General features: G+C 43.3%; 1 protein-coding gene across 1 annotated transcript; it reads left to right on the top strand.

Moving 5' to 3' along the window:
• Positions 1–4120: 4120 nt before the first annotated feature.
• Positions 4121–12479, top strand: COPS4 (COP9 signalosome subunit 4; the record flags this gene model as incomplete). The annotated part of the gene is made up of 10 exons (XM_079534744.1): positions 4121–4194; positions 5595–5674; positions 6537–6688; positions 7927–8030; positions 8696–8849; positions 9736–9886; positions 10241–10411; positions 10749–10864; positions 11238–11322; positions 12346–12479. 10 exons carry the CDS (start codon positions 4121–4123, stop codon positions 12477–12479), a joined length of 1221 nt encoding a protein of 406 aa, XP_079390870.1.
• Positions 12480–12554: the final 75 nt, after the last annotated feature.

Below are 12554 nucleotides of genomic sequence, written 5' to 3'. Positions count from 1 at the left end.
GAACTCATGCAAGTAGCAGCCTTTTTTTTTCCTTCTCCAATCTTTTAAAAGGAATACTAAGAAGAACCATCAAGTGCTTTACCTAAAGAGACATTTTATGTTCTTTGTCATAAATTCATCTGGCTATAGTTACAAAACTAAAACAGTTCCCAAGGCAACCATAATTCACTCAAGGTGCAGCATCCTCTTGCCATTACTCCACGCAAGTAGAATGAGCCAACTACCCCTATCAGCAGCCTCTATGGGTTTAAAGTAACAGTTATCACATGCAAGGGACAGGATAGTTCTTTGTTACAAAGGAAGTATTTCAGGTTTTAATGGGAGAAAAATATTAGGCTGATGTCACTTCTGCCATGTTTAATATGGAAGTGCTAGCCATTTTATTAATAATGGCTGGAAGGGGAAAAAAAAGAAAAAAAATCCACTTCCCAAAAGCCAGTTATGAAGAAAAATTTCTTTCCTTGGTCAGTTATGGCTAATTCAAGTTTTCATTACAATTTTAAAAAGAACACCAGTAGTGAAACAATCTTACTATCAAGAAACTGGCTATTACATACTAATAAAATACGCACCTGCTCCAATTTTGGGGTAGATAACAGTGCAAAACAGAGGAATATCTATCGTTTCATTGTTATTTCAGACAGCACTTGCTGTGAGCATGTCATCAGCAGTATTACCACCTTGTACTTGAATTCCCCAGAAGTACTCAGCAGGCACTACTACTACAGCCCTCCTGTTTTCCTCTGGCATCTGCTTATCCATTTCCATCCAACACGTTCTTTCCTCCCTGTGCTAGCAAACATTTGTATAGCTGCAGGGGTGGAACAGATCGAGGAATGAAGCTGAGTTAGATCTAGCTGTCCAAACCCAAACCCAGGCTGTCACAACCCTGCTTTCCCCAGGCTGCTAACACCAGTGTTCAAGGGATCTCTTGCACAACCACCGCCATACATTAACACAGGAGGGCAGCCACTGTGCGATGTTGCAAACAGATTCTAGTGGGTTGGCATGTTGAAAGTTTGACTGAAAGTCTGTGAGCACCAGAACCATGGCACAGTCCATGATGCAATGGGGTTAAGGTACCAGGGAAGCTCAGGGACCTCCTTCCTGGCTTGGCATTAATGCACAGCTTCTGCCTGCAAACAGAGCTACTTGAGCTCAGTGAGAGTTTCGGGAGAACCAGAAAACCAGTTCAAAGCAAGCAACAGGAGCAGAAGAAGGGAGTACAACCAATGTCCAGCAGTTGGAGGCCACCAGACTATGTCAGGTGGCCATCTGATGCAGATACACTCCAGCTTAGAGCAAAACCCATATTAGTATTGACATAGATGAGTCTTTCACTATGTGGACTACACAAAGTTTAGGCACAGTATAAGAGAAGGGGAAGCGTGAAAGAGGAAGGAACAGTACCAACATCAAGAAAGCAGCAAGTGTTCATGGGATCAAAGGGATGCGTAGCTACATTTTTTTTTTAAGTCTCCAAAATAAAAGGGAGAGTAATAATTAGAACAACAGGTAAATTATAAGTGAAAAAAATACAAAAACTGGCAGAAATCTCTGTACCTGGAACTCATGATGGATCAAAACATGGCCCAAAGGCATGAACATTACCCAAGGCTGGGAAGCAGCATATTTGCTGGCAGTAGTATGGCTTGTGAAGGGGAGTGACACACAGGCTGGAAAGGCTGAGGAGCTGCTAGTCTTTGTCCAGATCTAGAACGTGAGAAACATGAACCTCTCACACTGTGTTGCTATGTGACCCCATAATCAACCAAGAAGTTATTCTTGATGTCTCCTTTCCCGTACAAGACAAACTCATATTTTCTAATGTTATAAAGCTAGCAAGATGACTCATAGGCTGTACTGAGAACTCCATGCTTTAAAGATTTTGGAAGTGATAAACGAAGCTACTCGAGACAAGTCCTAGAAGCAAGCTTTCTAGAAACCTTTATTCACTTGTCTTTGGGAGGTCCTGCAGCTAATAAGGATAAAACCAAGAGTTTATTGCCTAGACACTTGTAATGGATCCTAAAACTGCAGCACACAAATTCTTTTGGACACCACAAGTTTTTCTAACCAAGTGTGAAGAAGGCAGGCACCACTTCTACAGTACAAAGAGGAAACAGAAGCAAGAAACAATATGCTGCAGAAACAGAAACTAACAGCCCTCTGTAGTTTGTCTTGCTTCATTTCCCATAAAATATTTTTCCAACAGGTGGGAAGGAAGTGAATTCAAGGGGCTTAGAGCAATTGCTTCTTAAAATCTAAAATAAAAAAGACATATGAGATATTAGTGTCTCTGAGTCTGAAACCCCACAGCACTCTCCACACTTTCAGTTCACCTGTGGTTAGCAGATACTCGATCTGAAACCAGTTAGTTACAGCTTCTTCCAAGAAAACAAGCTGAACTGCACAGAGTGTTCAGTGACAGACCATTTGAGCTGGGCTGCACACAGCAGAATAAGCAAAACAAACAGCTGTGATACGTAATCTGAATTAACCTTGCATAATAAACTGCTCAAACTGATAGATCTACAGCCAGCATGGAGCATGCTTTTAACTCACAGGATTAGCTAGGCCTTGTTTTCTAACATGCACTCCCGGTTAGCCTTTAGGAAGGCTTTGCTCATGGAGCAATTCATGCATACACTCATTGGTTAATGCAAATCTGTGCAAGGCACATAATTACATCATTCCTCGTCACACACACATAAGTTGGATGTTTTAGGGAACAAAACAAGATGGCTAATGCATTTTGTGAGGGAATTCCTCTGCCAGAGGAAACACTCAGCTGATAATTCACTGCTCTTCTTGCCTCTACTAACTCAGAAAGCTATCGTGAAAAAAAGTAACCACACATGGAAGGCTTTGCTGCTGGCAGCAGCAGCTATTACTAGTTTTACGTAAACACTGCAAAGTGCACTAAGAGTGATTCTGCCGCGTTCACCATTTGCTGTAGTAACTGTGCAGCGCTTCAGAAGGATAGCACCGTGAGGGCTCACCTCCTGCTGCCTGCCCCTCCTTGGTTGCAGATCTCCATCCTGGAGCATTTCCCAGGCGCAAGTTACATCCTGACAGGAGATCCCATACACTTCGGAACCCGAAACCCTCACGCACGACGTTACGTAATTAGCAGACGATGTGCCGACAAGCCACGGCCACAACTAATTAATACTGCGCTCCAATCGCCAGCACGGCTGGCGACGCCGAGGTGAGCCGGGCCCCTGCAGCAGGTGCTCGAGTCCGAGGGGCGCGGGGTCAGGTACCTCCCTCACACCTGCGCCGCGGGAGCGCGGAGCCGGGCCGCTCCCTCCTCCCCGGGGCCGGCACCCCGCAGACAAAGGGCAGCCACGCTCTGGGAGCTCCTCCGGGGTTCTCCTCCTTGCTCCACAACCGGGAGCCGCGGTTCCCTCCGGGCCCCGCCGCGCGCAGGCCCGACCCGAGCCCCGCGGCGCTCCGCGCGCATCTCGTCCCACCGACGGCCGCCCCGCTCCGTTCCGTTCCCCCCGGGCCCTCCCCGCGGCGGCGGCGGCGCGGGGGCGGCCGGGAGCCGCCGGCCCTATTTCGAAAGATCCGCCATTTTCACCCCGTCACCGCCGCCCGCCCGCCCGCCCCCGCCGCACCTGCCCCCGGCAGCCGTCCTCTCGCCCCGGTACGGAGGGGCCGCCGCCCCTCGCGCCGAAGGGCAGAGCGCGGCGCTTCCCCGCAGCTCGCTGCGCAGTCCCGCTGCGGGCCGGGCCTGCGGCCTGCCGCCGGCTGTCAGCGCCCCGCCGCTCCCGGCCGCCGCTCCTTCCCTCCCGCCGCCGCTTTCCCGCCCCTCGGCACTCACCGGGCGGGCGGGCGCTCCGCTGCCGCCGCCTCCTCCTCCTCGCTCCGCGCCGCGCTCCGGTGTCGCGCCCGGCGGCGGCGGCGGCAGTGCCCGCGAGGAGCCGCCGCGTTTGTTCAAAATCACGCGCCCCGCGCCGTTCCCCCGCCGCATCCCATAATACTGCGCCGCGGCGCCCTGGCAACCGCCGGCGCAGCGCTTACCCCCTCCCGCTTCCCCGGGCTTCCGGTTCCGCCCCCTCACCGCGCGGCCGCTCTAGCTCGCCGGCGCCGCCGCTCTATGGTAGGTGAGAAGATGGCGGCGGCGGTGCGGCAGGAGCTGGCGCAGCTAATGAACTCTAGCGGCTCCCACAAGGACTTGGCGGGAAAGTGAGTGCTGGCGGCGGTTTCCTTTTCGGTGGGGCGGGTTATGTGGGGGCGGCGGATAGCGCCGGGCTCTGGAGGAGGCTCTGGGTGGCTGTGGCTCAAGGGCCACGCTTCTGAGGCGTTAGTTTTAATTAAAAAAAAAGAAGAAAATAAGAGAGATCGGCCTCACGATTTTGCCACTTATCGCTTATTTTCAATTTCTGGGGAAGGCATTGGGGCCGCCGCATCGTCCCTACGGCCCTGGCACCTACGTGGTGACGGGCCCTGTGCTGCTGTGGGCACCCTGAAACCTTCCTTAACGTTTCTCTTTTTGAATTTACACGCCTATCTTTTGATATTGCATGTTAAGGTGTGCGCATTGCAACGCGTCACAGCGGGTTTTTTTCCCTTCCTCGAGGGCAGTGTCTGACTCTGATGGAATTGGAATTCCTCGAGTCCCAGTTCTTAGTTCTCTGGAGGAACATCTTTGCTTTTAGAGCTCCTGGTTTAAAAAAAGCTACTCACAGATCATGTTCAGAATGTCTTTTGAGGGGAACTTTGAAAGAGGTTTTTATTCCATTTCAGTACTACACACCCCGAGATTGTGGTCCGCAGTTGTCCTGGGTTTTACAAAGCATGAAAACTGGGATAGCTTATGGGGAGTAGCTGAGAGAACTGGGATTGTAGAAGACTCAGGGGAGACTTCATCTATCTCCACAACTGCTTGAAAAGAGGTTGCAGTGAAGTGGGGGTTGGCCTCTTTTTCCCACTGACAGCGATAGAATGAGAGATAATGGGCTTAAGATGCACCAGGTGAGATTCAGATTGGATATCAGGAAGCTTTATTTCTTCAAAAGAGCAGTGAGGCATTGGCAGAGGTTGCCTGGGGAGGTGGTTGAGTCGCTGTCTCTGGAGGTGTTTAAGAACCATGGAGACATGGCACTGAGGGACATTATTAGTGGGGATGGGTTGGGGTTGGACTTGTACTTGGTGATCTTAAGAGGACGTTTCCAACCTTAATCATGGAATTATTGTTTTCACTGAATGTGGCAGCTTGAACCTTTCTCTTATTTCAGTAGTCCTCATCTACAGAGGATGTAGTTTTACTTACTTTTCCCTGGCACCTTTGTATGGTGAAGGAGAGCTGTTCTATCATGGAGATGCTGTTATTTTTAAACCTCAATTACACAAAACAGTACAAGATAACAGAATGAGCTGTTATCTGTTAGTCTAGTCCTGATATTTAAAAAGAGCAGATATGCATTTCAGGTGAGTGTTCAGTCACTTTAGCACATTTTGGAAAAATTCCACCTCAAAGATTAAAATAAATAAAAAAAAAAACAAACAAGAACAGGCATGGTGACTGAAAATGTTACCTCACAGATATAGGTGTTTACTTTTTTTTTTTTTCCTCTTGTGAACAGATACCGTCAAATATTGGAAAAAGCAATTCAGCTGTCAGGTGCACAACAACTTGAAGCTTTGAAAGCTTTTGTGGAAGCAAGTAAGTGCATTTGATGTAATTGATTGCATATTGAGTGAAAAACAGATAACCATGAGATTACATGTTTATCATATCTATTAGAATCTACGTAAATGTGTGATATTTTTGGTCTTATTGGAACTTAAACAAGACTAAGAGATAAACCATACGCAGCATATTCAAAAACTGTGGGAAAATGGACTTGATGAATTTTTGATTTAACTTTCTAGCTTGTCAGTGTGACAGCATCTGAAGGTAGTATTGTCTCACTCTTGTTGTTTTTTGTGATTATAACATCTTAATATCCCTTGATTATGCATCTTAATATCTATTGAATATACAATTATACATCTTAATATCCATTGATCATATAGATGCTTAGCAGTCTTTAAACTAATAATTCCCTTCATCTTTAGACTCTGCTTAGTTTGGAAAATGACCAGAAAGAAATTGTTAGGTATTTTTTATATTGTGTTGTACATTTAGCCTACTGAATAGGTTAAACAGAATTTATACCTCTTGTATTTTTTGTAGAATTAATGAAATTGAGCCTAATGGTTTATTTTGTCCAAGGTATTATAGCAATTGAGAGCAACGATTCAGAATGGAATATCTTTATAAACTATAAATCAGAGTGAGAAATAATTCATTATTTGCCAGGTGTTAGAACTCTAGTGACCTCTAGTGTAAACAATTTCTGAGAGAATAATATTCATTTTTAGAAAAATAACACGTCTTGACTGGCATACAGATATTTAAACATTTGAGTTACTTAAATTTAACGTAAAAGTAAATGATTGATTAGCAAGGGATCGCTTACACTGAAGGTGTTGACAAACATTGTATCTATCTTGTGCTTTTCTTTCACTTGTCTCTGAACTAGTGGTGAATGAGAATGTCAGCCTAGTGATATCACGTCAGCTGCTGACAGACTTCTGTACCCATCTTCCAAGTCTTCCTGACAGCACGGCCAAAGAAATATACCACTTCACCCTGGAAAAGATACAGCCTAGAGTCATTTCATTTGAAGAGCAGGTGAGAAGTCAGTCACAAGGGGTTTTGGTCTGTTGGTGGCTTTTTTTTCTTTTTAATTTACTGCTCACTATTTTTCAGAAGTACCAATCAAAATGGCTATTCCTATTTTGAGCCTGTTCTGCAGTACTGTTCATATGAAACAAGCATTTAGAACCATGCAAACAATACCAACTTAGTCTCTTCATCAGGATGCTGGGCATGTTCCCCTGCTGCCAGAAAATGGCTTCTTAGAATGAAACAATGGGTGAGCAACTGGAGGCACTGTTCTGAGATGGACTGGGGCTCACTGTGTTGCGTTTACCCAGCAGAGGGAGCAGGCAGGTGATCTAAGGACAGAATTGCTTTGTTGAGTAGCTGTTCTTTAATAAATAAATAAATAACCCCTGTATGGGTATGTATGCTTATGTATGTATTTCTTGATATATATTTACACTAAAATCACTTACGGGGGGGGGGAAGGTAATGAAATTCCAATTCTGCAGTTACTCACTGAAGGTACTGCTTTGTTTTGAATTTGATAGATTTCCTTCAATGATTATTCATTGTTGTTTGAGAATACTTAAGGAAGTATGTAACAAGCCTACAGGATCTATTCTAGAGAAGAAAAGACAGTTTCTGTCAATTTGTATTTATGTCTGTTTACCTTTTGTCTCTTTAAACAGCTGTCACTCTCATCCAAACTGAACACGTTTACCCATATGTTACAATGATTATGTGTAAATTAAACCCTCAAGGCCAGATGATTTCTTTTTTTACCCACACTTTTTCTTACAGCACCCAGATTGTACCACTGATAATTTGCCTTCTGGCAGCTGTTGTGCAAAATCTAAGTTCCAGAATTAAGACCTTGTCATAGCTCACCTCATTTGTATCTCATAGGCTTGGTATGAGGTACAACTGCAAGAGAGGGCTTGTGAATCTTGGTGTTTTGGTTCTCAGAAACATTGTTTCATCTTTTTAAAAGTTTCCTAACAGGTTGCTGCTTATCTTTCCGTAAAGACCAGCTCTTTTTATCTAGCTGCAAGCCTATTAGGAGGTACTTCAAACTGCTGAAATTGAAAAGGCTCAGTCTTAAGACTCAACTGAGGACTTAAAACCTTCATGTGGGAAGAATGGTGTGCGTGCAGTGTGAAGCTGTCGTATCACTTTGTTAGCATACAAGGAGAGGAAGGTGAATGCATAGAAGTTGAATGCTTTTGTGTTTTAAAATGTTTCCTTGCGACTTAATTGTTGTCTAGGTTGCTTCAATAAGGCAACATCTTGCATCCATCTATGAGAAAGAAGAAGACTGGAGAAATGCAGCACAAGTATTGGTGGGGATCCCTTTAGAAACAGGGCAAAAGTAAGTAATGTGCTAGACACAGTTCTGCATTGTGTAATACGCTTGCTGCTTCCTTAGTTAAGTGGACCAGAGAGTGGGAAGTTTGGGGGTGCATATTAGCCAGACTGTGCACATATAGTTTGGTGACCGATCCTTACAGAAAACATTCTAGTTGTGTCTAAACACTGCTCTGGAAGTTTTCTGCTATTTATTAATCAAATGTATTGACATGTTTCTGAAAGTTCTTCCAGGTATTGACTTCTATAGTTTGAAACGAAGGCATGGTTTGAAATTTGATGTTAGTCTGTTGTTGTTGTTTGTTTCAGTGTAAAACCCTTGCTGTTATTTTTCCAGGCTTTCCTTTTTCACCTTTTTCTCAATATGTATGTAGAAGTTGCTGAATGTAGGCTTTACCCATTTAGCTCCTATTTGTTTTACTGCAAGTTTGCCTTTTGCTCCCAGGTGTCTCCTTGTCTATGGCAAATTTTCAACCTGTTAGAAACTCAATTCTACTTATGTTTTAGGAGCCAGTTTTAAATTTTTCTTATCTCATTTTTATTTAGTTAAAAAGAAAGCACAGTAAAACAAAAGCTTCCATGTGCTTAAGCAGCAGAATGTTTAGAACAGGAAAGAGCAAAGGCAATAGTGGAGTATCTCTGAACTCTTGCTTATCCGTTTCTTTACAGACAGTACAATGTAGATTATAAACTGGAGACCTATCTGAAAATTGCCAGGCTGTATCTGGAGGATGATGACCCAGTTCAAGCAGAAGCTTATATTAATCGAGCTTCCCTTCTTCAGAATGAATCAACAAATGAACAACTGCAAATCCATTATAAGGTAGTCTAACTTGGATTTCCCCTTTCTGAAGGGAAACGCTTCTGCAATTGGATGGTTTTCATACAGTGCCATCAAAGCGTTCATAACACTGAAGGAGACAAGGGGAAAAGCTTTTAAATGGTCTCGGCAACTTGGGAGCTGCATCTTAGCAATAATTAAGCAGCTAATTCCTTAGAATTTGGAGAGAAACCTGCTAAGGTTCCTTATACCAGCTTTACCAGCTCAAAATAACCAAATTTTACTTAAAATATTGTCCCCTAGCTTTGTAAATCTAAGAGGGGGGAAAAAAAAAAAAACAACCCCAAACGTCCAATATTAGGGACAATTAGAGTTGTTTTTTTTTTTCTTGCTTTTTTTTTGCCCATCCATAATTAAATACCAAATACCATCCACAAAAGTTGTCTGAAGTCCAAAAGCAGTAAATTCATTGACCTTTTTGCTTATTGGTTGGTTTACTGTGTATATAGTTGGGACACTAATTTATAAAATCTTAGAAGTTTTAGTAGGAGAAATAGCAGATGCTGATACAGCTTTTGAGAGAAAAGCAAACATTTGTAAAATAGAAATTGCTATCTAAGTGCTAGTTGTTGATTTCACTGACAAAAGGGCAGCTTCATCACAGTACAACATTCCACTTGCTGCTGCTTGCATTTAGGCAAGTGCAGTGATTAACATCTGAATAGAGCTGGGCCCTTTCAATCATCTGTTGTGGCACTTCAGCCAGATTTTTACAAGCCAAGCTGATTGTTTGATGACACAGATTTGCTGAGGATGCAATAAAGAAATGTTTATGGGAGCTGCAAATTAATTTTGCAGGAATTAAAGCACACCTGTACTATGCAGCCATCCCTTCTTGTTTTCCTTTACCCAGTCATTTTCTTTCTAGGTTTGTTATGCTCGAGTTCTTGATTATAGAAGAAAGTTCATTGAGGCTGCCCAAAGATACAATGAGCTGTCCTATAAGAGCATAGTTCATGAAAGTGAGCGACTGGAGGCACTGAAGCATGCTTTGCATTGCACTATTCTGGCATCAGCAGGTACAGTGCGATATGTTTTTGTGTAAGAGACCCAACATACTTATCCCTGAAGCAAGTCAACTCATACGTTACTGGGGGAAGGGGCTGAGGAATCCAGAATTGTCAACAGTGTCAGTAATCTGTTGGCATAGTGTTAATTCAGAGCTGGAGTACTTGTTTATTTGTCAGTGATGAGGGGCCATCTAAAGATGCAAAATAAAGTCCGTTGCAAGCAGTGCTTTGGAACTGAAGGCAACTGAGTCTTCTCTGGTAGTTCTTTGCTAATTGCATGTATTGGAAAGAGAGATCTTTGTTTATTTGTCGATACTCAACTACTTGGTGGCAGTTTATGGGGATTCTTCTTGGCTCTCCTAGGACAGCAGCGTTCTCGCATGCTTGCTACACTTTTCAAGGATGAGAGATGCCAGCAGCTTGCAGCCTATGGGATCTTGGAGAAAATGTATCTCGATAGAATTATTCGTGGTAACCAACTGCAAGAGTTTGCAGCTATGCTAATGCCTCACCAGAAAGCAACTACAGCTGATGGTATGTATTTCTCTAAAGCCTCACAGCACTGCTTGTTCATCCAGGTTTGCCCTTTGCATCCCTAAGAGTGACAGAAAAGAGCAACATGTGATTATTTAAAGTTATTTCCCAGAATGCTAAATAAAAGGGTTGAAGCTACCTGTATTAAAAAAAAAAAATTCACCGCAGGGAATCTTTTTGTTCACTTTGCTTTTTTGTGGTGTTACAATGATGCCATGCAACAAGATGCACCTATACTTTTTCCATGTATAACTTTCAGAAAAAACACATCTGTTCTACAATATAAACCAAATGTCTCATTTATGTTAATGAATTGTTGTCTTATTCAACCCATAAGGTTCCAGTATCCTGGACAGAGCTGTTATTGAACACAATTTACTATCTGCAAGCAAACTATACAACAATATTACCTTTGAAGAGCTTGGAGCATTACTAGAGATCCCTGCAGCTAAGGTAATGGCTTCCAACACCTTTTGTTTAAAAAAAGGTAATAAAAAGCAGCAGGGATGTAACAAGTATAGCTCTAGTAAATATTAGGAAAATTAGGTTACTGATAGGAAATTAAATACTCAGTACTGGACACATGACAAAAGTTAAATATTTAGCACATTTTATGAGAAGGAAGGGTGCACAGTGTAGAAGAGACAGTAATGCATTTTGATGCCATGAGTACGTCGGTCGGTGCACGATCAGATGTTTTCAGTACGGTTCTGCCTATATTCTCATGTAGATGAAAAACATAAAAGCCATTACAGGTTTGATAGTCCTTATCATTTCTTTCAGAATGGATCAGATACCTAATATCATTCTTTCTCCCTTATTTCAGGCAGAAAAGATAGCTTCTCAGATGATAACTGAGGGGCGCATGAATGGATTCATTGATCAGATTGACGGAATTGTTCATTTTGAGAGTAAGTTGGGATTTAATTTTTTTTTTTAATTTAATTTCTTTTGCACTATTCGGGATTGTCCTTTTGAGTTGATGTCTATCAATGCAAGCAAATGATTTACAACTGCTGTCCATAATGATTTTGCTGTATATCTTTGGCCAAGAGGTGGCAGAATTTTCCACAGCAGAGAATCATAGAATGGCTTGAGTTGGAAGGGACCTCAAGGATCATCAAATTTCAACCCCACTGCCACACTCAGGGCTTCTTATCCCTCATGTGTCTTAATATGTCTTCTAGGAGGATCTGTTCCATGATCTTCCCAGGCACAGAAGTGAGGCTCACTGGCCTGTAGTAACCCAGACTCCTTCCTCCCTTATAAGTGGGAGTGACATTTTCCTTTTTCCAGTCACTGGAAAACTGGAGACTTCACCTGACAGCCATGACTTCTTAAATATGATAGAGAGCAGCTCAGCAAACACATCAGCCAGCTCCCTTAGGATCCTGGGATGTATGTTGCCCGCCTCCATAAACTTGTACACATTCTGTCTTATGAGATGGTCTTGGACCTGCTCTGCCTTTACAGTGGAGGGGAGTTTGCTCCCCAGTTCACACCAAGAGGTTCATGGATGTGAGGTTCAGCGTTGTAAGAAATACGAGAAGCCTGACGGGCAGAAGACTTAGGCAAAGAATTCATTGAGTACCTCAGCCTTCTCCATATCTGTTCTTGACAGTTCTCCTTTGTCGTTTAACAGAGGAGGTTCCAGTTTTCACACATTCGTCTGTTCTGCATTCTTTTATCCATAGCAAAGTGTGAATTTATACTGTCAGTCTCCTTGTAGGATATCAGGAATTTCTCTGCTCACTTTTTTGCAAGGCAGGAGTCAGGCTTGTAACAGACATCAAAATCATTACAACTTTTGAAGAAAGAATTGAGTGTGATAGCTGCAAGGCAGGTGAGAGCAGTGCCATAGGTGAAAATTGCATTTCAACAATGACAGTGAATTGCCAAGACTATACTTTGTTTTCTGTGGTTTTCTTTTGCAGCTCGTGAAGCTTTGCCAACTTGGGATAAGCAGATTCAGTCCCTGTGTTTCCAAGTGAACAACCTGCTGGAGAAGATAAGTCAGACAGCCCCAGAATGGACAGCCCAGGCAATGGAGGCTCAGATGGCTCAGTGACTGCTCAGCTGTGGTCTTCTGTGCTGGAGGGGAGCAAGTGCTGAGCAGGACTGTTAGCTGAATGAATTACCCACC

The sequence above is a fragment of the Tetrao urogallus genome (genome assembly GCF_951394365.1).
Source record: "Tetrao urogallus genome assembly, chromosome: 4".
Lineage (NCBI taxonomy): Eukaryota > Metazoa > Chordata > Aves > Galliformes > Phasianidae > Tetrao > Tetrao urogallus.
Note: the sequence above shows the minus strand (reverse complement) of the source record. Positions and strands in the feature narration are given on the sequence as shown.